Source organism: Rhipicephalus microplus, chromosome X (assembly GCF_043290135.1).
Source record: "Rhipicephalus microplus isolate Deutch F79 chromosome X, USDA_Rmic, whole genome shotgun sequence".
NCBI classification, from domain to species: domain Eukaryota; kingdom Metazoa; phylum Arthropoda; class Arachnida; order Ixodida; family Ixodidae; genus Rhipicephalus; species Rhipicephalus microplus.
In genome coordinates this window covers 380,393,785-380,416,337 of record NC_134710.1, presented here as the reverse complement: position 1 = coordinate 380,416,337, position 22,553 = coordinate 380,393,785, and the positions used below count along the sequence as shown (strand labels likewise).

At 43.6% G+C, this 22,553-nt stretch overlaps 1 protein-coding gene across 2 annotated transcripts in view; it reads left to right on the top strand.

Annotated features, from left to right (window-relative positions):
* Positions 1-22,553, top strand: part of LOC119185699 (uncharacterized) — a 45,578-nt gene that overhangs the window by 5,419 nt on the left and 17,606 nt on the right. The window contains exons 3-5 of one of the 2 annotated variants that reach the window (XM_037434592.2): positions 3,072-3,284; positions 11,167-11,227; positions 17,618-17,727. In XM_037434592.2, coding sequence (XP_037290489.2) covers positions 3,072-3,284; positions 11,167-11,227; positions 17,618-17,727 — 384 coding nt within the window. The remainder of the gene's footprint in view (positions 1-3,071; positions 3,285-11,166; positions 11,228-17,617; positions 17,728-22,553) is intronic. The other variant, XM_075881622.1, reaches the window with a different exon arrangement.

The following is a 22,553-nucleotide window of genomic DNA, read 5'->3' as shown; positions in this document are numbered from 1 at the left end:
TCTCTGGGCTTGTCGTGGTTTATATTCATATTTTTTATTTACTTACTGCAGGCCTGTGAAGGTGCTGTTACAGCAGTGTGATTAAATAATGCAGGAAAGGTCTTAACAGACAAAAGATATGAGAATTAACAAACTATTTGCAAAAATAAAAAATTAAGCTTTTCCTATACATAACGATTTTCACCACGTCTTATTATCATTCAGGAGGAGTGATCGAATGTCGCCAAGTAACCAATTCCATGATTCTATAGTGTGGGGAAAGAAACTGCGCTAAAAAATTGCAAGATTTAGTTCGCGGAAGTTGCACTAGAGGAAAGCTTGGCAACAACCGAAAAAAGCTATTCAAAATACGATACGAATTGTTGCGTATGTTATGCAAAAAATTTAATGATTTTACATCAGAATGTACCAAAAAGAGAATGCTTATTTCATTATGGCAATTGAAATACAGAACTTTTGTCTTTTAGGCTGAAATCGCTGCTAGCAACACGTTTTGAGCGGCTGCTTTTTTTTCACCAGAGTGCTGATTTCAATACTCTCCACACGCTCGCACTCATTCCGACGTCTGTTAAAAAAATTTGCATAATAGTAAAGCTAGCACTGCGAAGTTTAGAAAGCTGGTTGGGAGAAACTGCTGTTTTTGCTCAAAACCACAGCAAAAGAAACATTTGCGAATTCTCTCAAGCACGCGTACAGCCGCACCTCTCATTATAGGTGTACTTGCAATATAAGCGCACTTTTTTTCAGAAAATTCGGTTCGAAATTAGGGGTGGGAGATGACTTAGACTCCAATTATTGAAGTTAGGGGTGCGCCAATCGCGGGGTAAAATGTTTGAAAATTTTTTTTGACTCGGTTCTTGCGTTTTAAATCTGCACATTCGTCGAGTGAAAAGAGACATTGGGGGGGGGGGGGGGGGAGGGGTATCAGTAATAGATAGAACAGCCATTTTTTTTTGCTTATAGACTCTTTATTTATTTTTCAAGTTTTATTTCGACAAACCTGTTCCATTAGGTCGTTGCATTAACGTTTATTTCCTCGTCGATTTGCGTTCTTTTTTTCTCCAGGGTACGGGACCGCGTTCCAACTGTACCGCTGAGGGGCAGAATCATTTCTGATCGTGGCCAAGTTCGGGGTGCACCTATTATGTGCGGAATCAGTCATATTTTCCGCGACCAAACTAGGGGAGTGCGCCTATTATGCGAGTGTGTCAATTATGCGAGTAAATACGGTACTCTGATATTGAGGACTGAGCGAGTGGAACGTATTCTAGTAAAACCTTTGACCCACCTTCTCCATCCGCCAAATTGATGCCAACTGCTATTCTCCAGGTGACAATGTTGGAATGCATGGCCAGTTATTTTTATAACTACTTTGCATGCTAGTAATTATCCACGGTACTCTTAACTTCATTGCGCTCTGTTATGCGCTCGGAGCGCACAGTGTTCAAAGCGCTGACTGCCTTGACTATTCAACAGTGGCGGGGCTGTGTGTTTGTGGCTTCGTTCTGGAAAAGTGGGGTGCCTTCGGTCGCTAATGGTTCCAAAAAGCTCAAGGCGACTTCTGGTGACACACCGTGTGAAGCCACTACTCGTTTTCTTCCTTGTGCTGAAGCGCTAAGAGGACAAGAACTTCAAGCCTCAGTGTCTTTGTGTGCCAAAGGATTTGCACCGCTTTTATACGGTTTCGAATGCCCCATACTTGTTTATTCATTGCTTTGTGTTCTTTTTACTCAGTCACCTAATTAAAAGTTTTGGTTTGAAGGAGATGATCGCATTTGACCCATTATCTGGCTGGCTAGCAGCTCTTTTTCAGATTCTGTTGGGAAAGTCGCCGCAAGGTCAGCACAGTAATGCTCGTTGCAAAAGATTCCAGTGTATGCGCACATGTTGTGTATTTTTCGCTTAGTAGAGTACAGCTGCATAAAATTTTGAAGTCTCACTTCTCAAACGTTGACTTTTGACTGACATAAATTGTTTACCTTTAGTGTCCCTTTCACGATTTGTTGTCTAATGTCACGAATTCATGACATACCGAAGTACTTCGAGTAAGCAAGTCACGGAATGTGGGCTGCCTTTAATGCTGACTGTCGAGTACTTGCGAGGAACGTACCTTTCAGCAAGGAAAATCTAGCACCATCTTATGTAATGCATTTTATGCTGGAATAATTGTTCCGTAGCTGTTGGCGGACAGTGCATGCAAGAGCGCTCACTTCTTCGTTCTTTCTTGCCTGGCTGACACAAGTTCTATGTTCAATAAAATTTTGTTTATTTAGTGTGTACGCTCTCGAGACGTGGCACACATGTTGCGTAGTTCTGAAGTATGTTCTTTATCGCAAGGTCCGGCCTTCCGTGACATGTTAAGAATTCAAGACATACGATACATAGAAGTATGCATTAATTGTGCATTGTAGTAGTGTAGCTGTGGAATCATTTAAGGGTTGCTATTGAAAGCTGGAAAATGAGACGTTTTTATTTTCTTCAGCAGTTGCATAATTCAGGCATTAAGGGGTAAAGCTTGGCGTGTGCTTTTGGGGCAGTTTATATTTTCCCTAAATATGTGTCGCGACATTGTGGCTCCACGCCACAGCGAATCTTCAGAGTTGGGATGCTTCAAGATTTGGTAAACATTGAATGCACTCCAAAGTGAATTCGATTATTTAAAGTGTAAAAATATAACCGTGTGCTTAAATTTTGCTGAATGAAAGGTTTATAGCATTGGGTGTCTCCCTGAGCATTACTTCCATAGTAATATTCTGTATTGAATTCGTGCAATGGACCCTTTTTATAATTTGCAAGTGTGCTTTTTTCAATGCATATTTGAATGAATGATGCCGGCACTTGTCATAGTTCAAGCAGAGACTCTGTTTTAGTTGAATGTGCTGGAGCTCCTCTATTGAGATTCTATATTAAAAGGAGACTCGACATTTTTCATGTCGTTGTGTAAGCGAACCGCACTTGACCAGGTTATTTGCACTATATGACCAGCCACCGTTGGAAAGCTAACTTTACAATTTGGAAAACGCTTTATTTGTTGTCAATGCCGTAATCTACTTATTGATGTTCCTTGGCAGACCGCGGCTGGCAAGGAGATTTCTCTACTGTCCCAGAGCCTGAAAAAGGCTTCCATCAACGAGGAGGAGGAGGAGCCTGTTGTAAATGCCCAGGCATTCTCTGCCTCTCTACTGCCACCCGGGGTGCCAGACATCGATGCAGCCGACCTCAACGAGCCACAGATGTGTGCCCAGTATGCACAGGACAATTTCGACTACATGGCATCCCTTGAGGTGAGATGCGTATTGCTAAGCCATGCTGGGTAACCTAAAACGCCGAATTTAAAAAAAAAGATACTGAAAAAAATGCACACTCACACTAACGAAACCAGATAGGATATATCGGTTCTAATAAAGACAATAAGGAATACTCTTGCATGATGTTAAGAATGTACTCTTATTAAAATTTTAGGTATAGTAAGCTTATTTTTGCGTAAGATGCAATTTCATTATAGTGAGGTACGAGCGTACATTTCAATGAAACTAAGCCTCTAGGTAGTGTTTTATTGAAGGTTTGTAGTCTTGTTGAAAAAAGTGGAGGCCTAGCTTCTCCGAAGCTGAAGCATTCTCAGTGTTCTGAAAATACTATACAGTAAAACCTTGACGATTTGAAGACCACTGGACCGCGAAAACTCTTCGATTTAAATGCATTTTTAATTAACCAAAATGAAGAAAAAAAACAAGAACAACGCATTATAAAGTGAAATGACAGTCATGTTTCATGCGACGAAAAAAAAAGTTTGTCTAAGTAATCGGTGATGCTACATTGTTTAGTACGGTAGTTGGCTGCCGCAAGTGCCATGATCTCAAGCCTGCTCACACTTTGCACTTCACCAACACTGCACTCAAGGAAGCTCCGGGAAGTGTTCATGGCGTCGACAACAGCGACTAAAGCGGGCCACTGTCGTTACCGTCCTCTCGGACTAGCCCACTGTCTGGACATAGTGCGGACATTCACGACTTGTGTTATTAGCAACCTATACTGTGTTATAGACCCCAGGGTTTGAATCAACTCGCTGTTACTGTACACCAGTGTCGAGTCATGCATATGGGCGTGATTTCTAAAACACTCGTATGAAGCATGCAAGACTTCATCCAATACTTGGCATTCATTTCTGTTGCATAGTCTGCACCCTTCGTTTTCTTACACTATAGAATCTACAGCGTCGCTAGTGCCAAATTACCACACCAAACTTGTGGTAACTATTAAGCGGTTGCTGGAATAAGCTTTTATATATATAGTTCGCAGTGCAGCCCTTCTTCGATGATTTAAGTCACAAAAAAGCTAGCCCTTGTGAATGCCTGACGCGTGTGAAATGGCATTGCCACCAGTGCTTAACATTGTCAAGAAATTCCGGTGTCAAGTATGCATCTGCTATTACAACAATGGGATAGTTCGCTATACACTCCCTTACTGCTTGTACATTCATTGCGAGATAAAAGATCCAACAGCCAGGAATCTTCTAAATCGAAGAATGAGTCAAGTGCACAAAGTGCGCTTCAGTGCTTATGCTTTGGACAACTGGGCAATGTTCAGCGTTGCATAATCTCGTGCCCAATCTCGTATCTGTGGGAATGCATAGGCGTCTTATGTTTTCCCACACATATATCCGATTTCATCGACACTTCAGTGCATGTCTGTTTAATAAATGTGCTACTGCTAAGGTTGCTCAGCACATCAGCTGCTGACACTTTGGGCGTAGAATTGTGCGAATATTTGAATGCTCCGAATATTTGAACGAATAGTGCAGTATTCTAATTGCCTCCAAATCTAATTTAAATTGTTGAAACTTTCTATTTATTCGAGACTAACGAATAGGTGCATATTAGCTACATGTAACACCCCTTAAAGGCCAACACCGGCAATTTTTGAACCACGTCAAGGTACTGGTGTTTCTACGTTCCTCAGACACTCTTATAATTAGCCCAGTAGCTCAAATGCGCAGGAAATTTGAAAATTTTCAATAAGCAAAAAAGTGCAATACCAAAACCAAACCGGGCCCCCTGTCTGCTTATGACGTACTATTTGGCAAGAACCGGAGTCCCGCCGGCGCAGAGTATGTAAACTGTGAAAGCCAGACTAGCGGAGTGCCGGCCCAAGAGCACAGAGGAAAGAAGAAAGCTTTCCTGTGCTATACCCATGCGAAACACCACTGCAGTCGTCTTGTGGCCGCACAATAAACGCTGTAGCGGCGAAAGTAACGATGCCATCAGCTGTGTCACTTTCGTTGACTGGCCAAACATGACGTCACACAGACAGTGTTACCAATAATTCTGGCAAGCGAGACGAGCTTTTTGAGGCAATCTTTAAAGCTCATTTGCAAACAATCGGTGCATCTCTCAAAACTGCAATTTGGCATAAATGACGGAAATGTGCAAAGGAACGCATCCAGAGAATTTAATTGAGATCCATTCACCTCAAAAAATTGCAGGAGTTGCCTCTAAAGGTTGTTTCAATGCAATGAAGAAATGTCGAGTCGTGAAAACACCTATATATATGCATATTGGTTCGCATGTAACTTTCTGTAAAATTCTCGGTAAAAGTCTCACTGCATTGAAGTGGTGCTAAGCCGCGAAAACGTGTATCAAGGAGAAATCCACACTGCCGCAGACCCCACTTGAAGGTTACATGAATATATTTACCCTCGCATCTATTCACTTTTCCCAAGTTTAAATGCCGAATTTCGTGCTCCAAGTATAGCAAATTTCAAAACCTAAAGTACTTTGCAGGCTGTCACTGGCATACTACCAAGAGTGAAATCTTGCTACTATTCAGTTTCCACTTCCTTTGATGAAAAAAAAAAAGGCATTTGCACAGGCCTTGTGTCAATTCTTAAAAATATTGTACAGATTAGTTGGGTGAGGCCATAGGCTCTATTTTTATATAACATGTGATATAGACACTGTTCGAACCTGATTTGAAACTATTCGACCAAAATTCCTATTTGCTTCGAATTCGCTTCAAACCTGAAATTCACTATTTGCACAAGCCTATTCGGGCAGCAGTCTAAAGGCCTGACCACACGTACCCATTGCAGTCCATCAGCGCATGGATTTCAGACTGGGTGTCACACCCTCTTCCTGTGGAGAGAGAAAACAAGCAGCTTTGCTTAGCCGCACATCCTCTCTCTCTCTCTTTAAAGAGATGGATGCCGCGTCCAAAAGCCATGCGCAGGGCTTTCGCAACATGTGCAAAGCCATGCGTTGCAACAAAAGTCATGCGCTGCATTAAAGGGAACACGACGACGCGTGGCCTGCGTGCACTGGCGGCTCCTGGCAGTGCGTTCAAGATTGATTTGTGGGGTTTAACGTCCCAAAACCACCATATGATTATGAGAGACGCCGTAGTGCAGGGCACCGGAAATTTCGACCACCTGGGGTTCTTTAACGTGCGCCCAAATCTGAGCACACGGGCCTACAACATTTCCGCCTCCATCGGAAATGCAGCCGCGGCAGCCGGGAATCGAACCCGCGACCTGCGGGTCAGCAGCCGAGTACCTTAGCCACTAGACCACCGTGGCGGGGCGGCAGTGCGTTCAAGCGGGAGCGAGACCAACCACACTTTTCGCGTTGTGTTTTCTACTGTTTTTCTTATGAGGTTATGTATCTATAAAGTTTTTTTATGTTTAAATGTTTTACTTTAATATTATGTTTTGTTGCTTTTTCGTATTGTACAACCTTTATCAACCTCTTAGTAACGTGATGTTTAGTCTTTTTATAATGTTATTTATGTGTAGAGTGTTGATATTATCTTTATTCCTACATGTTTGTTGATTTTCATGTTGTATATACTACCTGTATCTTTTCCTGTTTGTTTCTCCCCTACAATAATGCCCAGTTGGGCGCTGTAGGTATCTGAATAAATAAATAAAAAAAATCTCGCGGCGAGCAAAACAACCATTTGTTGCGTATATAGAACGGCAAGATTGCAACCCCTTCACCTTTAATGCGATTACTGGCTCTTGCATAATCACCTTGAAGGGGGAGGGGGTTGCAATTTATTCGCTCGTTTTGTATTGGTAATTAATGGTTCTTTTCCTCGCCGTAAGATGACGTGAAAAGAGACTGGTTGCTTTCGCTGCCCCTTGAACGCCCTGCCAGCAGCCACCGGAGTGCGCAGGCCACGGGTTTTAGTGTTCCCTTTCATAAAAATTGACACTGTACATAGGGCCAGGACTTAAAGTGATTCTTTCGTTGACTTTCACTTTTTAAAGATTGTTGGTGAGCACGACGGCACCCTCAAGTGAAGTTTCATGACTGTCTAATGGCACAATGTTTAACTTCCATAACTTGTAGACTGCCAAATGCCTAGCTAAAGGGCTGGTGTCTTTTGAACATTCTGAATACTTTAAGACTGCTGCACACCGGCGACTAGCAGTGGTGGCGCGACAGTACGCGACTGGTCGCTAACAGTCGCAAGCAATCGCAAAGCGACTGCTTTGGCTAGTCGCTTCCTGACCGGACTGCAGTCGCAAAGCTGCTGGAACCCATCAGCGATGCTCAATCTTTGTTTTTTGTTTTTTTTTCAACGTTGTGCGAGTACAGACGAAAAGAATAAATGCGGCGCGCTCGGTTCACTCCGTTCACTCAGCTGGTGGCAATCAGTTGATCGGCGCCGGTCTCCAGATTTCTCTCTGATAACGAGGTCCGTACGTGACTCTCCAGTTTTGCGACTTCCGGTCGCTCGCATGCAGCCTCTGCCGGTGTGAACATCAGTCGCTTTTCAGTCGTCAGTCTCCAATGGTCAGGTGACCGCAGCAAGTCGCTGGTGTGCACCAGCCTTTAGAAATGCATGTGCCCTTTTGTAGACAGTGTGAAAAAAGACGATGATGAAGACGGAGTGACGCTCGTGCCGTTTCACCTGCGTGGTGTGTAGCCTGTGTAGCTTGTGTTTTCTCGGAAGTAAAGTAAATTTTTCCCTTCCTACAACGGATTGGGTGCTTCAATACACCGCAGGATAACATTTCGGAAGTGGGATTGCCTATCCAGTCACCCAAGAAAAATAAACGCGAGTTTTAACAGTGCACGGAACTAGTATCCCTAACCTAAGATGGAATGCTTTGACGAAAGAGACAACCCGACTGGCGGTGGCAACACTATATCGACTCGTTAGATTCCAAGCTCTCCAAGAAAAGGATAGACTACTAGCAACCCTGCTGGAACTACTGTCTATGGCTGGTGCGGCGCAACCTTAGCGCCAACGTTCCAGGTGATTCCCGACTTGAGCCATGTCTAAGCGATGTGCAACCTTTATGGGTGGCCAGCAGCGTACACGCTAGAAATTGCTAAGGCCCGACTAGTGGAAGCTGCCAAGGATTGGTACCGTTCGAGGGGCTTTCAAGTCTCGTCGAGGGAAGAGCTCGCGACATGCTTCCGTCGGACCTTCATCAGCCAGACTCTCGTGGCGGAAACATGGCGCAGGATGCAAGAGCGTGTGCAGCAGCGCAACGAGAGTATGACGGCCTAGTTCCATGCCAAGGTGCGTCTGTGCCGTGAAGTCAATCTCGACTTCACCAATACGCGAGAACAAGCCCTAACAGGGTTAAAGATCTCACGAACTCTGCACCATGCTTTCAGGAAGGGTGCATGACGACGACGACCTTCTTCACGACAATGTGGAGTTCGAGCGCATCAAACGTGAGCGGTCAAAGTTGTTATGATACCTGTGTCAAAATAAAGAAAAGCAGTCACTAAACGATATCAACAAATCTGGAAGCAAGTGGGATGATCAATCTGTGGTACAGTAGGCGTTCCTCTATGGGCGTTCCGTGCCGCGCGCCGCGGAGCGAGAGGCGTAGGTTTGACACCTGGCGACAGAAATTTTCTTCAATTGCAGTCGGTTAGTATATATTTTACGTCATATCCGTGAAGAAAATACGTCAGTGGAGCCGGGGTAGACACTGGCATAAAACACTTTCATGTTCAAAATTCTCGGGAAGTTAGCACTGTCGCACAAAGCTTGGCACAGCGAAGCACTGGCCCTTTATCACTCGTACTCCCGTCGACCAACACGTCTCGTTTCGATATGCTCGAGTTCCTCCTAGGCAGACCACACTTTCTTAGGACGCCCCATAGCTGTCTTTGTTCAATCGAACGCATCGCGCACACCTTTAGCTGCACAGTGGAAGTGCTGCTTAGCTTCCACTGGTGGGTGCACAGGTGGGTGCTGCTTAGCTTCCGCACATGCTCGGCTTGGAGAAGTGGTGTGGTGGCTGTTCGTGATGCTTGCTTCTTCTTTCTACCTTATTTTCTATTGTTTTGAGCCCATTTATTCAATTACCTTCAATATACCATGTGATGGTGGTGGTTGTGAAAGACATTATTTTGAACTAAATATGTACGAGCGTGAGAGAAGGGTGGCCTAAAAAGCGGACCCTGTACAAACTCTACACATCAGATCTGCTCTATGTGTCCCATGGCTTAAAACTTGCTATACATGTTGTCTCCATCTGTCGCTATTCGTGGCCGTCTACATCAAGGAGCACGTACTGTGCTCGGGTATCACCAGAGAATGGCACGACGAGTTTTCTTTTTTGCAACACCATGCACTGCTGCCTTAATGGTTTGTCTAGTCAGTAGCATCGACACTAAAAGCTGTTGTCAACTACAATAAAACTTTTGGCTCACTTGAACGCTACCTATCATGCACTCCTCAAAATGCGATTTCCTCGAGACCTCATAATGTGCTCAAGATTCCTGCACCACGGTCCGGTACACGAACATGACGAGATTCGCGCTCTTGCTTTCTTGATCCGCACATAGAAAAAACTGCCAGGCCTGCGCGGAAGCCGCAGCACAGTCACAGCGAAAGCTGGAAGAGCGGCCTTTCAGAGCATTTTTAAACTCTTTGGGTAACTGCTAGAATAACTTTTGAAGGGTATCCACTACACCGTTATTGATTATAATTTTTGTGTAGTACGGAGCCATTCACTACGCCACTCTTCGTCAATGTTAGTGGAAGCGGGGTACCCGCTAAACACTTGCATGGAATTTCGTACAGTTTTTTATGCAGTGGCTGACGACGATAAAGAATTATACCTGAAGCTTTCGTAAATTGTTCGAACATTCGACGACCACTCGTTACGCCATTAGCATTGTCTGACGCCTGGTTGTACTTTTGTTGTTATATACAACACTTCATCACTCACATCAAGCCTGCCAGTTTGCCACAAATTTTCAAGCGACGGCGTGGCTCTAAAGTCGAATACTGGGCTGACACGCACGGGACATAGGTTCGAATCTCATTGCGCCCTTGGTGTCCTCGATCAACTTCGCTTTCTTTTCTTGCGCATTAGTGGTTACAGACACCGGTGGCGGTGGCGCACAGCTGTATATGGTGCACGCGACCCTTATTGTAATCAACGACTGGCGCATGCATTCGTGAGTCGAGTCTTGTACGTTGATCCTTACTTCTTCCTAAACAAGTTTACTGAACCGAGTCCTACCTTCTTTTTTTGAACAGTTACTCAACTATATTATTCAACAACACCAATTATTTTAAGCCCTGGGCCCTATACAAAGGCAGGGGAATGCACTCGTCTGCATTCACACACGCACACAGTTGGGCCCGGAAGTTTTAAAACACTTTGATGCTGCCTGTACAGGAAGTGGTCAAGTCTGAGAAGCATTCGGATTGTGAGTATTGTGAAGCTCTCAAGAAATGTGTAACTGTCAGTTGTGCTGTTAGGTGCACCTCAACAGAATTCCAATTTTGAGTTTACAGGCTTGTCATGTCGCGGTGGTCTAGTGGCTAAGGTACTCGGCGGCTGACCCGCAGGTCGCGGGTTCGATTCCCGGCTGCGGCGGCTGCATTTCCGATGGAGGCGGAAATGTTGTAGGCCCGTGTACTCAGATTTGGGTGCACGTTAAAGAACCCCAGGTGGTCGAAATTTTCCGAGCCGTCTACTACGTGCTCTCTCATAAACACATGGCAGTTTTGGGGGACGTTAAACCCCACATATCAATTAATCATCAATGATCTTACAGGCTTCATTGACCTAGGAAACTCCAGTGTTTCAAAGCATTTACAACCATAAAGTTCTTTCTCTAAATAGAGCAGTGTGATTTGGAACTCCTCTTGGCTAACGATTTTCTGTTTGACAACCTTGCTCTGCAGGCCCCCAGTGAAAAGACGAGCAGCGTGGACCAAGGGCAATCGCCTACAATCTGCTCCAGTGGTGAGCTCAATTCTTTGAGCAGATATGGAAATTTTCAGAAAATAGGCGAAAACAAACATTAAATTGGTGTAGACCGATGAAGTAGTTTCTTAAAACTGTGGTTGCAATAAGGTTGCTGTTTAATCTAGAGGCTATTCTCACTTTTTTTTTTCATTTATTTTCACTAAGAGTACAAGGTGGGCATTACATGAAATGTTATGCTCCCCCCTTTGTAAAGCGCAAAACAAACAAAATAAGGTATGAAAAAAAGAAACAGTGAAGCAAAAATAGAAATTCTTAGTAGTACACTTGTCATCAATCGGCATCAACGTACTGCATTTCTTTCGTTATACAGGAATTACACGCACATTGTTTGTCTTGCATATAGAGGTTTCGCGACAATATGATTAGGATACACATTTTTTCTTGTTAAGAGTAATCTCTAATACTTAACGCTAGGATGTACCTTTATAAAAATTCCTGATTTAGAGCACTTTTAATTACTGCATTATCATTTATTTCAGCTATGTTACTGGGGAGACGATTCCATTCTGAGGTAGCTAGGTGTAAGCATAAAAACTGTAATAGGTTAGTGTGTGCAAAAGGTTGCTCAACCTTAAGTTTGTGATTGATACGAGAAAAAATCTTTTTGGCAGGTAAGATGTGCGCTTGAGAGAATGTACTTGGTTGATCAAAAAGTTTAAGAATAAAGGCTAACAGGCATATTTTTCTTCTAGTCTACAAGGGGGTGAGACCAAGTTCATACTTTATTTTTGTGATGCTTGATTGCTGCAAATAATTACCAGAAATAAAACGCACTGCCTTATTTTGCATAGATCCCAGTTTGTTGATAAGATACATGTGGTACGGGTTCCATATAAAAGAGGCGTACTCAAGGTCCGGGTAGAGTATGGTAGTGTATGCAAGAAGTTTAGTACCACTGTCAGCCTTACGAAGCTTACAACAGAAGCCAAGTGTTTTGCATGCCGCAGAAACAACAAAATCCACATGATTTTTTCAAGACAAATTACTGAAGAGATGAATACCCAGATATTTAAACGATGCTGTGTTTTCTAAGGCTTTATCATTAGGAATGTGAGTTTCCTCTGTAATTTAGCTGGAGGTGTTAAATCTCATAAGCTTTGTTTCAGTTGTATTCGCGTCCATTTGCCATTGTGAACACCATCTTTCAATCGTCATCTTGTACCTTAGCAATGTCATCCTTACATCTTATTGGTCAATACAAAATGCAGTCATCTGCATATAGCCGGAGTCGGGAATGTATACCTTGATGAATATAATTTATATAAATGAGAAAAACAGCCTTTCTTAAAACGGAGCCCTGGGGCACTCTGAAGATAACAGGTTGAAGTGATGAGCGCTTTTGTCGACGAAAATTAGCATGTTGCATAATGAAAAAACAAGCAAACAAGGATATTCGATGTTGCTCTGCTATTTAATTGTAACATTGGGTGTTATGCTCTTCTGCAGCAAAAATTTCTCAATTTTATGTGCAAAGCATCGCCAATATAATTGGTTAAAAAATGAGTGGATCAACACATATCTGTGATTAGTGAGCCACAGAGTATTGCTTGCACTCATGGCCACAACTTAGCATGTCATGCACTAAAAACTTCAAAATGCACAAATTAGCCATATGGTGTATTGAAAGCTTGTCATCGAGTATTCTGAACTTGTCAAGTTTTGAATACTCGATGCATGTAAAGAGCATCTGTAGAAAGCATCTCAGATTAAAAATAATGACTCTGAATATGACGAAGGAGACCTTTATTATCACTTTTTTTATAGCTAACATTATAACCTGCCAAGAGTTACACGAACTGCAGAACAAACCGAAAGGACGAGTTGCTGTTGTCTATACTATTGACAATGCTAAAATGTTGTTTCTAAGACACGCAGCAGAACTTTTTGCTGAGTTTCAGCGCTCGTTTCGAAGGTGGAGCCACTTCTACTTGTCCTTCATGGTGAGATCCTGGCACTGGTGCGACGAGTTTTGAGCCGTGTTTTAAGAAGTGAAGTGTATTGCACCAAGACTGCAGAAGAGTTGACAAAACTGAACCTGGATAATGGAGCGTTCTGGAAGGTGCACCCGGAAGTTGGGATGGACACTGAGAAGGCTATGGAAGACTGGGACTCTGCAGAGAAAAAAAACTTTCCACCTTGGGGCTCGTGCATTCTACATCACTTGTGCAAAAGCACTTCTCCAGAAGCTTCCTCTCACAAAGTAATCATGTACGCAAAATTCCTTGCCTTAAGGTGTGAGAATGCTGAACAGGAGATGCGGTCCTTGCGGTACATTGCCTGGCAGCTGCAGCCTCAGGTCATTTGTGGGGATCGAGTGTCGTTGCTGGTCAACGAATGGAACATGCTTATGTGTGATGGGGACAGAGGCACCCTGCACTTGGAAGGAAGGGTGGATGTGTACTGGGGCTAAGGTGCTTTGCCTGAAGACTATCACCAGAGAACTGAAGTATCCGTTGCTGTCTGAGTGTCACACACTTCGGGTGAGGCCCCGCCGATCCAACATCGACGTGCAGCAGACTCGCAGGCTTCCACTTTACGCTTCGCCCTGCGACGCCTGAAAGGCCTCGAAGTAGCACATCTCCAATTTATTTGTAGGTTGCTCGACCCGTGCGGGGTTGCCCGTGTGTTGATGTGTGGGCCTGACCGACGCACTCATAGAACAGACGCGGAGATTTGATTACACACAAACAAGCATTTAAAACAGGGGCAAAGGCAGAATATTAGAAAAATAACAGAGGAGAAAAACTGATACGCGCTATGGAAAAGAACAGCTACATAACAAACTATTCTATAGAAGGACACTACAAGAGGTTGGAGGCGGGAATGTTGCAGGCCCGTGTACTCAGATTTGGGTGCACGTTAAAGAACCCCAGGTGGTCAAAATTTCCGGAGCCCTCCACTACGGCGTCTCTCATAATCAAATGGTGGTTTTGGGACGTTAAACCCCCCAAATCAATCAAATCAACACTACAAGAGGTACAGACAAAAGACAAATACGCGGAATATTAAAAAGATAGCAACAAGATGGAAATCAAAAAGAGATACAAGAAAATACATGAAAAAGATCATGGTCACGCTTTTGAATTTCTACGTGCGTTGCAGCGCACACAACGACAAATGTTAAAAAAGGCTGGTTATAATTAAGGTTTTTAAAAAAGTCGCAATAAAAAGTTCCATATGGACTAGGCCAGCTTTTGGCGCACGTAGGGGAGTTGATGGGTACCGCTGAAGATCTCGCCGGCTTGGTAGACGACGAGGGTGCCCGGAATTGCAGCCGTCTCAATACGTTGCATCGGTCACTCCATGCTCGCTGCCTACGCGAGACTCGCGACACCGACGACTGTACATCTTGCTGACTGTACGTCAACTGCCCCTCCGGATGCAGTCCAAACTTTTTCGTGGGCGTACGCGTGCTCCCGTCCCATCTGGAGCTCATTTCCTTTTTTTATACCGCACGTGCCCCTTTTTGTACAGGTGTAGGGAAGACGAGGCGGCGTCATCGCTGGGTGGTTAGTCGCCGGATCTCGTCCTCCCAACACAAAAGCGCCCTTCCTTGGACGATGGGGAACGCAGACGATATGCAAATTGCAGTCGTTTGTGACACTAAGATTATCAAAGCACTGCTTTCCTTACCACATGGCAATGCTGATGCTTAAAGAGGGTTCAGCGAAAACAAGAACCTGTTAGATGGAAGAAGCTCGCTGAGCATTGCCAGCATCAATGGAATGCGCCAAGTGAAGAGCTTCTTTCAGCATTATGACGGAGATGCAACTAAGGTGCCACTCAACCCTTACCTGCTGAAGAGTGTGAGGCAAGCTCGGGCTAAGTATACACAAAGATTGAGCATCGAGGCAAGCTCAAGCAAGCGCAAGGCAACGGAAGATCCTGTCGTAGAGCAGCCCACTCACGAAGCAGCAAAAGCTGCTTTAGAGAACCAAGTGGCAGCCAGCGAGGCATTGCTCACGAGTACAGAAGAAGTAATTAACGCTGGTGCCAAGAAAAAGACGTGAATAAAGTGTCAAGTGGCCATGTACTGTTGGCAAAGGGGAACGCCAGCCTGGAGACTGCGCTTAAAAAGCTCAGTGAGCTTGAAGATATTTCTAAAAAAAGAAAGCATTGTTGTGTGGTGTCTAGACTAGTCAAGTTGAATGGTGTCTGAACTAGTCAAGTTGAGTGATTAGACTAGTCAAGTTGTCATGTCTCTATTAATCAAGTTTTATGAGCTTCTTGCCATATGCAAGATCACTTGTTTTTGTCTTGTTAGTAGGTGTGAAAGTTTGTTATTATGTTTGTGCTAGTGTGCTTGGCTGTTTAATTGCTATTTAAGTCACCTTATGGCAAAAAGTAAATTTTTTGTTTAACTGCTCCAAATTTAAAATTTCTGCTCCAAAATGGAGGTATGTCTTCCCGTAATCTGCTACAAATTCGGGTTTATCTGCTCCAAAAGCAAAGTGTTCCTGCTCCACAAATCGCTAGAATTTCTACTTTGCCTGTAGCACCCCTGCTATAGTGAAAGATCACTTTAGTCAAGTTCACTGCATATTTTGTGTGAGTTACAAGCGTGAAAATGCAGTATGCTATAATGCAAGTGGGTTGGTTGATCATTGGAGAACAAAAACGCCACAGCTTTGCTGCAAAGGCGAAGCATTGAATGTGATAGCAACAAATTGTAAGGTCACGCGAAGAATAGCTAGCAAATCGAAACGTGCCCCGCATTTCGATCCTGGCCGTGGCATGACAAATCGGGTCGCAAAGTTCAAAGTGGTCCATTCTAATATTCGAAAAAAAACACAACAGTAAACAACAAAACCGTGAGTGTGTTTGAAACCTGCAAGCACGAAGATTAGGCAAATCCGTGTACTACCCACCATTTCCATGGTCGCTGAACGAGCGCTGCGCCAGAGTCCTCTCTAGTTAATTTTAGGAAACTCTATGGTTGGTAGTCTGAAACGAGATTGCTCGCAGGCCTTATGGGTGCTTGAAGTGACGAACAGTGGTAGAACAAGAAACATTGCTGAACTGAACGTTTTGTCTTCAAAGCAGCTGACAAGACAACAACGTTTTTTGTTCTACCTCTGCTCATCACTTGTATTTACCAAAAGGTGTTATGTAAAATCCAAGATTGTTACTCTCAGCATATTTATAGCTTGGGCGAATATTCAAGTGCTTCGAACATTCACACATATGATGCAGTATTTGAATTTGCTTTGATTTAAATTACTGAAAATTTCTAATTATTCAAGACGAACATATAGGTGCTTATTAGTCTGCGTGTAATAATTTGTAAAAGTGGTTTCACGGCAGTAGAATTGTGCTGTGCTGTGAAAGCATTTTTCTAAGTATATATTAGTTCACATGTTATAGAGTTTCCTAAATATACACTAGAAGGAGCTCTGCCGCTACTGTGCATACGAGCTGGAATGCACTGCTTGTAGGTGAGCATGGGAACGATGGGTAGTACATGGATTTGTCTATGTACAGCGGTTGCACTTTACCACCTTATTCTTTTAGGCTGAACATTTCACATCTGGCTCTGAGGCTCAAAAGGGTTCGTTTTGTCCTTCGAAACAAAACCAAAACACAGTAATAAACGAAGCCACAAGTGCGATTCGCCGCCTGCAAGTATGAAGACAAGGCGAATCCGTATACCACCCATCATTCCCATGATTGCTGAGCGATCGCAGCACCAGAGTCCCCTCTAGTTAATATTGGGAAAATCCATCTCACATGTAACTTTTTGTACAAGTAGCCTCACTGTTGTGAAGTGGTGCGTGAAAACACGTATTCAGGAGAAATGCATACTGCCGCGAAGCCCCACTTCAAGGTTACATGAAGATATTAGCCTGACATTGTTTCATTTTTTTTTATTTTCAGTTTAAAAGCTCGTTATACCGACCTATAGACTCTAAGTATTACAAATTTTAAAACTTAACATATTTTACAGGCTATCACTTGCATTCTATGGAAAGTCAAATCCTGCTACAATTCAAGTTATTTCCAGTTCCTTTGATGCAAAAAAAAGACGGCATTTGCACAGGCCTTGTTTGAATCTTTAGAAATATTGTGCAGGTTTGTTTGGTCATGACAATTATGTTCCTTTTTTTACAATACTATGTGATATTTAGACTATTCGAATTCGATTCAAAATTATTCGACCAAAATCACTACTTGCCCTAGCCTACATATTTGGTGCATCTAGTTGCTACTATTCTTGCAGGCCATGTCAAGGAGCCATTGTCGTTCCTAAATTACTGGGTTCGTTGACCTCTCCAAGGGATATCAGGCCGCCGCTTTCTCCTCATTTATTGGAAATGATTTTTTTTCATGGCTAACTTTGAGATATATGTTATTGTCGATCTATTGCAGCAGATGGGACGAAGCTGCGCCCTGTGGAAGTTCACAGTGCCACAGCACGAACATGCCTGAATGTGCCAAGTCCCGAACCGGTTGTGCCGGTTCCAGAGGACATTCCTCAGGTGAGGTGTATCGATGCCGCAATCATAACTCGCAAGGCCCTTTGTGTATTCGCCTAAGATGACTCGTTGAAAGCCATCTCCTTGTCTCTGCTCGGTTGATGTTCAAGGCAGCAGGGAGCACGAGTCATGGCTTCACAGGCCACCGCCAAGCGCCTTCTCCATTTTCTTTTCTTCAGGTTGCGCGATCTTTGGTATTGTTCGCCGCCGAAAGAATTGCGATTGCTCTGTGGCGGCATCGACTGGCATTACGTCTCATGATGTCACGCCAGAATTTGTGCCATCATGGTGTCATGATCACGTGATAATATTTTGTGAATCATTCGTTTGAGACGCTGAAGGGCAGCGGCTGCCATTAGTCAAATTTCCTGTTTGAATAGGCATCTAAGGCTTTTGTTTAAAGACAACCGCTCTGTTTGTGTTCCCAAAATTTGTTCAATATTATTTACGAAAATGTAGCTCTTCCGTCTTGCATGTCAGAAGTACTACACCGAGATCATTGGAGGCTTCCGTGCCTGTATAGGGTGAGCCAGAAATTATGTTTATATGGTAACCTACTACAGTTCGTGGAGTACCTAAGCTTTAACTTCTTCAGTCTGTGTCTGGGGCCATTATTTGAGCAAGCACAGCTAATCGTGGAGGAAATATATATATTTTTTATCTTCAACCAAAATTTTCCGCACAAAGATAGCTACTTTTTGCTCAACGTCATTTTGGCCACCTAGGGTACATGATAAGATTTAAAATGCCGTTTCCCCGCAGACTTAACTTTTATGTCGTCACAGTAAGTGATTATATTTTTCTTCAGGCTCTCGTGGTTTACTTTTACTCAGTGTAGGAGACAGCACTACTGAAGAGCCTCTAACCAAGTTCGAATTAACTTTTACACGTAATCTGTGTGCAAAATGGCAGTTAACAGCTGCTTGAACTAAATAACATAATTACATTTATTTAAAATAAAGCAATAGGTTTTTTTAGTTTTTTCTTAGATGTAAGTAAACATTCCACAATTTTTTGTATGGTCAAGGGCGAAATAAAGGTTTCAAATAGAGCTAATATTTCCTTCTTGGGAATAAAGCATTTAATGCTGTCTATTCTGTAGACAAAATGTGCTTCCTCACACTGAAACGACAACTAGCATAGTGCTGCATTCGAGCTGCTCTAGCTCTTATTGCATGGTTCTCTTTGGATTCGACAGGCAGTGCACGGAAAATATTAAAGATGCGCTTGTAAGCATTCATTTGGATCGTGAGAATGATGAGCCATAGCAAACGGGAGATAAAAGGCTTGCAAAATACGTAAACTTTGTGTTTAATAGTTCAACAAGATAGCCTTCTGGGCCTCTTTGACATTTTCTGCTGATGCGCTAGCCATGCTTCGTTTTCGAGTGGTCTAGTGGTCGAGGTGGGCAACTTGCGGGACGCGGGATCATATCCTGGCTGTGGCGGCTGCAATTTAGATGGAGGCAAGAACGCTTGAAGCCCAAGTGCTTTCATGTAGGTGCAGGTTAAAGAACCCCTGTTTTCCGAAATTTGCCTCGGCGCAGTGGTCTCGTGGTGGAGCTACTCGGCTGCTGACTCGCAGGTCGTGGGGTCGAATCCCAGCTGCGGCGGCTGCATTTCCGATGGAGGCAGAAATGCTGTAGGCCCGCGTGCTCAGATTTGAGCGCATGTTAAAGAACCCCATGTGGTCAAAATTTCTAAAGCCCTCCACTACGGCACCTCTCATCATATGGTGGTTTTGGGACATTAAACCCCACATATCAATCGATGTTTGCCGAAGTTTCCGGAGTCCTTTATTATGGCGTCCCACATATTCTTGCAGTGGTTTAAACACAATAACGTTAAAGAGCACATTTCGCGAAAATTCAGGCGTCAGTGTGGACATCGTTGGTGGCAACAAAAAATCATCTTGTGCGTGACCAAAAAAAAGATGCAAATAAAATAAGTCATACAAATTTCCGGTTCTGAGTGAGGATCAAACGGGGGTGGCAAGCTGGTATTCTACCACAAAGCCACAAGTTTGTTGAAACTGCTTTGGGAAAAGGCACTATGGATGTTGTGTAGGGGAAAGAGATCCCTTAACATATCATATATTGCGTGGGAGAAGCTGAAAGTGCCAGGCATCGGGAGATGTGAATTTAGCAAGGAGTGGATATTCGAAAGGCCCAACCATTACGAAGCACTGAGACAAATGACTCAATTGTCATCAGCACCAGAACCATCCACAAATTAAACAGCTGCGGCGCGTTGCTCTATAGACATGTGGGGACTCCTTCGCTGATTGCAAAAGAAATATTCTTTACCTAGTGTACTTGCAAAAGCCATTCAGTGATGCCTTGAAACCGCCAATGTTATGCGCACAGTTGTTCGTTGCCTTACGACACTACATAGGCAAGAACCAGGTATTGAAACGGGTTAACAGTTCAAGAGGCGATGGGTGCGAGGCCCAACCACATTGTTATGCCTTACTCTTGAAGGTGAAGCTCAAGTGTCCTTGAATTTTGGGTGCATAAAATTCCAACTGATATTACTGGTTGTCAAGCACCTTCCGGTGCCTGCTTGTCGGCGTCAAGTGTTGTCGTGGCGTGTCAAGTTGCAGTCCATCATAAAAAGGCTACGTGTCACGAAAATATGCTAAATTCCACTACTTGCGACCAGTCCGACGAAAACAAAGGCAACAAATAGCCCAACAAATAGCCGATGACTTTAGTGCAGCAGTAACTCCCTTCGCTGCATGCCCAGTTTCAGGCTTTGTGCCACTAGTGCCTCGTCAAAGCAATCTCTCAAAATGGTGCGCGCTTCACTCCTCCCCAGATTTCGTGTTAGTCGAGCTCGAACACCCTTCCCTGCATGCTTTGCTTCTCCTCGGTTTTCTTTATTATTATTCCTTTTCGGTGTACACATCGGCCACTACACGGGTAAAGGGAATTGACGTCCATTTTTTGTTTATGGACAACTCCGCAGACACCTGAATTTTTGCGATACAGGCTCTGTTTAGCGCATTGCAATGAAAATTCCATCCCCCGTGCATGCATGGCGTATGCATTCTAGACACAGCTGTGTTCAGACTGAAATAACAAAACTACAGTCACTTGTCGAGGCTTCCTCAAACTTGCGTAGCGAAGAAGTGCCTCTGAACGGCAAATGTGGCAGCAATATAGACCGGCACCTCCCGCCGCGGTGGTCTAGTGGCTAAGGTACTCGGCTGCTGACCCGCAGGCCGCGGGAATTAATCCCGGCTGTGGTGGCTTCACTTCCGATGGAGGTGGAAATGTTGTAGGCCCGTGTGCTCAAATTGGAGGACATGTTAAAGAACCACAGGACAGACCCACAACCTAAGGCGCTTCGCCCCTAAAACCTGTAATATTCCCCTCTGCCTGCTCAGGTTGTAAAATGCGTAAGCAACTAAATGGTGTATGAAAATGAGGAAGGTTGGGGTATTTCTTTAAAAGTCTTTTTATTTAAAAGTTTTAGTTAGTCTTTTTACTTAGAAGTTTTAGTTATTCTTTTAACATAGAAGTTTTTTACTTACTTTACCTTTAAAGTACTTTTGTTTCACGCCTAGTGCGTAAGTCTAAAAATGTGGGATGTGCATAAAACCATGCATCGCTTACATGATCTGTGACATTGTTTTAAGGTTTTACAGACAGGAAGGTCGTCTTGGTAATCCGTAATGTGTCGTTTTCAGCTACTCCGATGATATTATATTTGGAAATACTGACGTTCACCGCCAGGGTCTTGATGAAATTCAGATATCATTCAGGCAGCAAGGTGTGGGTCACGCTTTTATTCACGAAGTCCCTTAAATGAACTAGCTGGAGCTTCTAGACCCACGACTTCCTTCGGTGAAAATTATGTGCGCTGGAATGAGCCCTCCACTACGGCGTCTCTCATAATCATATGGTGGTTTTGGGACGTTAAACCCCACATATGAACCAAATCAACACAGACTGGCATATCTTTTCGTCAATGGATAGGACAAGGATTCAAGATTATTGTGCGTGTGAGACTCTGCCGTGGTGGTCTAGTGGCTAAGGTACTCGACTGCTGACCTGCTGGTCACGGTATCGAATCCCGGCTATGGCGACTGCATTTTCAATGGAGGCAAAAATGCTGTAGACCCATGTGCTCTGATTTGGGTTCACGTTAAGGAACCCCAGGGGGTCAAAATTTCGGAAGCCCTCCACTACGGCGTGTCTCATAATCATACGTTGGATTCGGGACGTTAAACCCGACATATGAAAGAATTGTGTGTGTGATGATGATTCGGTGTGATGATGGGTGTGTAAACATTCCCAATTCAACGGTCTAGTGGTTTTGGTGCTCAACTGCTGGCCCAGAGTAGTGGGTTCAAATCCTAAATTGGCAATTAATTTTGCTATATAGTATTGTTTTGTCACAGTAAAATTTATTATGTCTCGTGACATTTTTCTGTATTGTGCAGTTCAGATTCACGAGTTAAGAATCAGTATGTCCTTATTGACTTGAAGAAATACAGGCCGATCAGCTTGCTCTCTGTAGTATACAAGCTATTTACAAAGGTAATTGCTAACAGAGTAAAGAAAACATTAGAATTCAATCAACCAAAGGAACAAGCAGGATTTCGAACAGGCTACTCAACAACTGACCACATTCATACTATCAATCAGGTAATAGAGAAATGCTCAGAGTATAACCAACAACTATACATAGCCTTCATAGATTACGAGAAGGCGTTTGATTCAGTAGAAATATCAGCCGTCATGCCGACACTGCGGATTCAGGGCGTAGATGAAGTATATATAAACATTCTGGAAGAAATCTACAGGGGATCAACTGCTACCATAG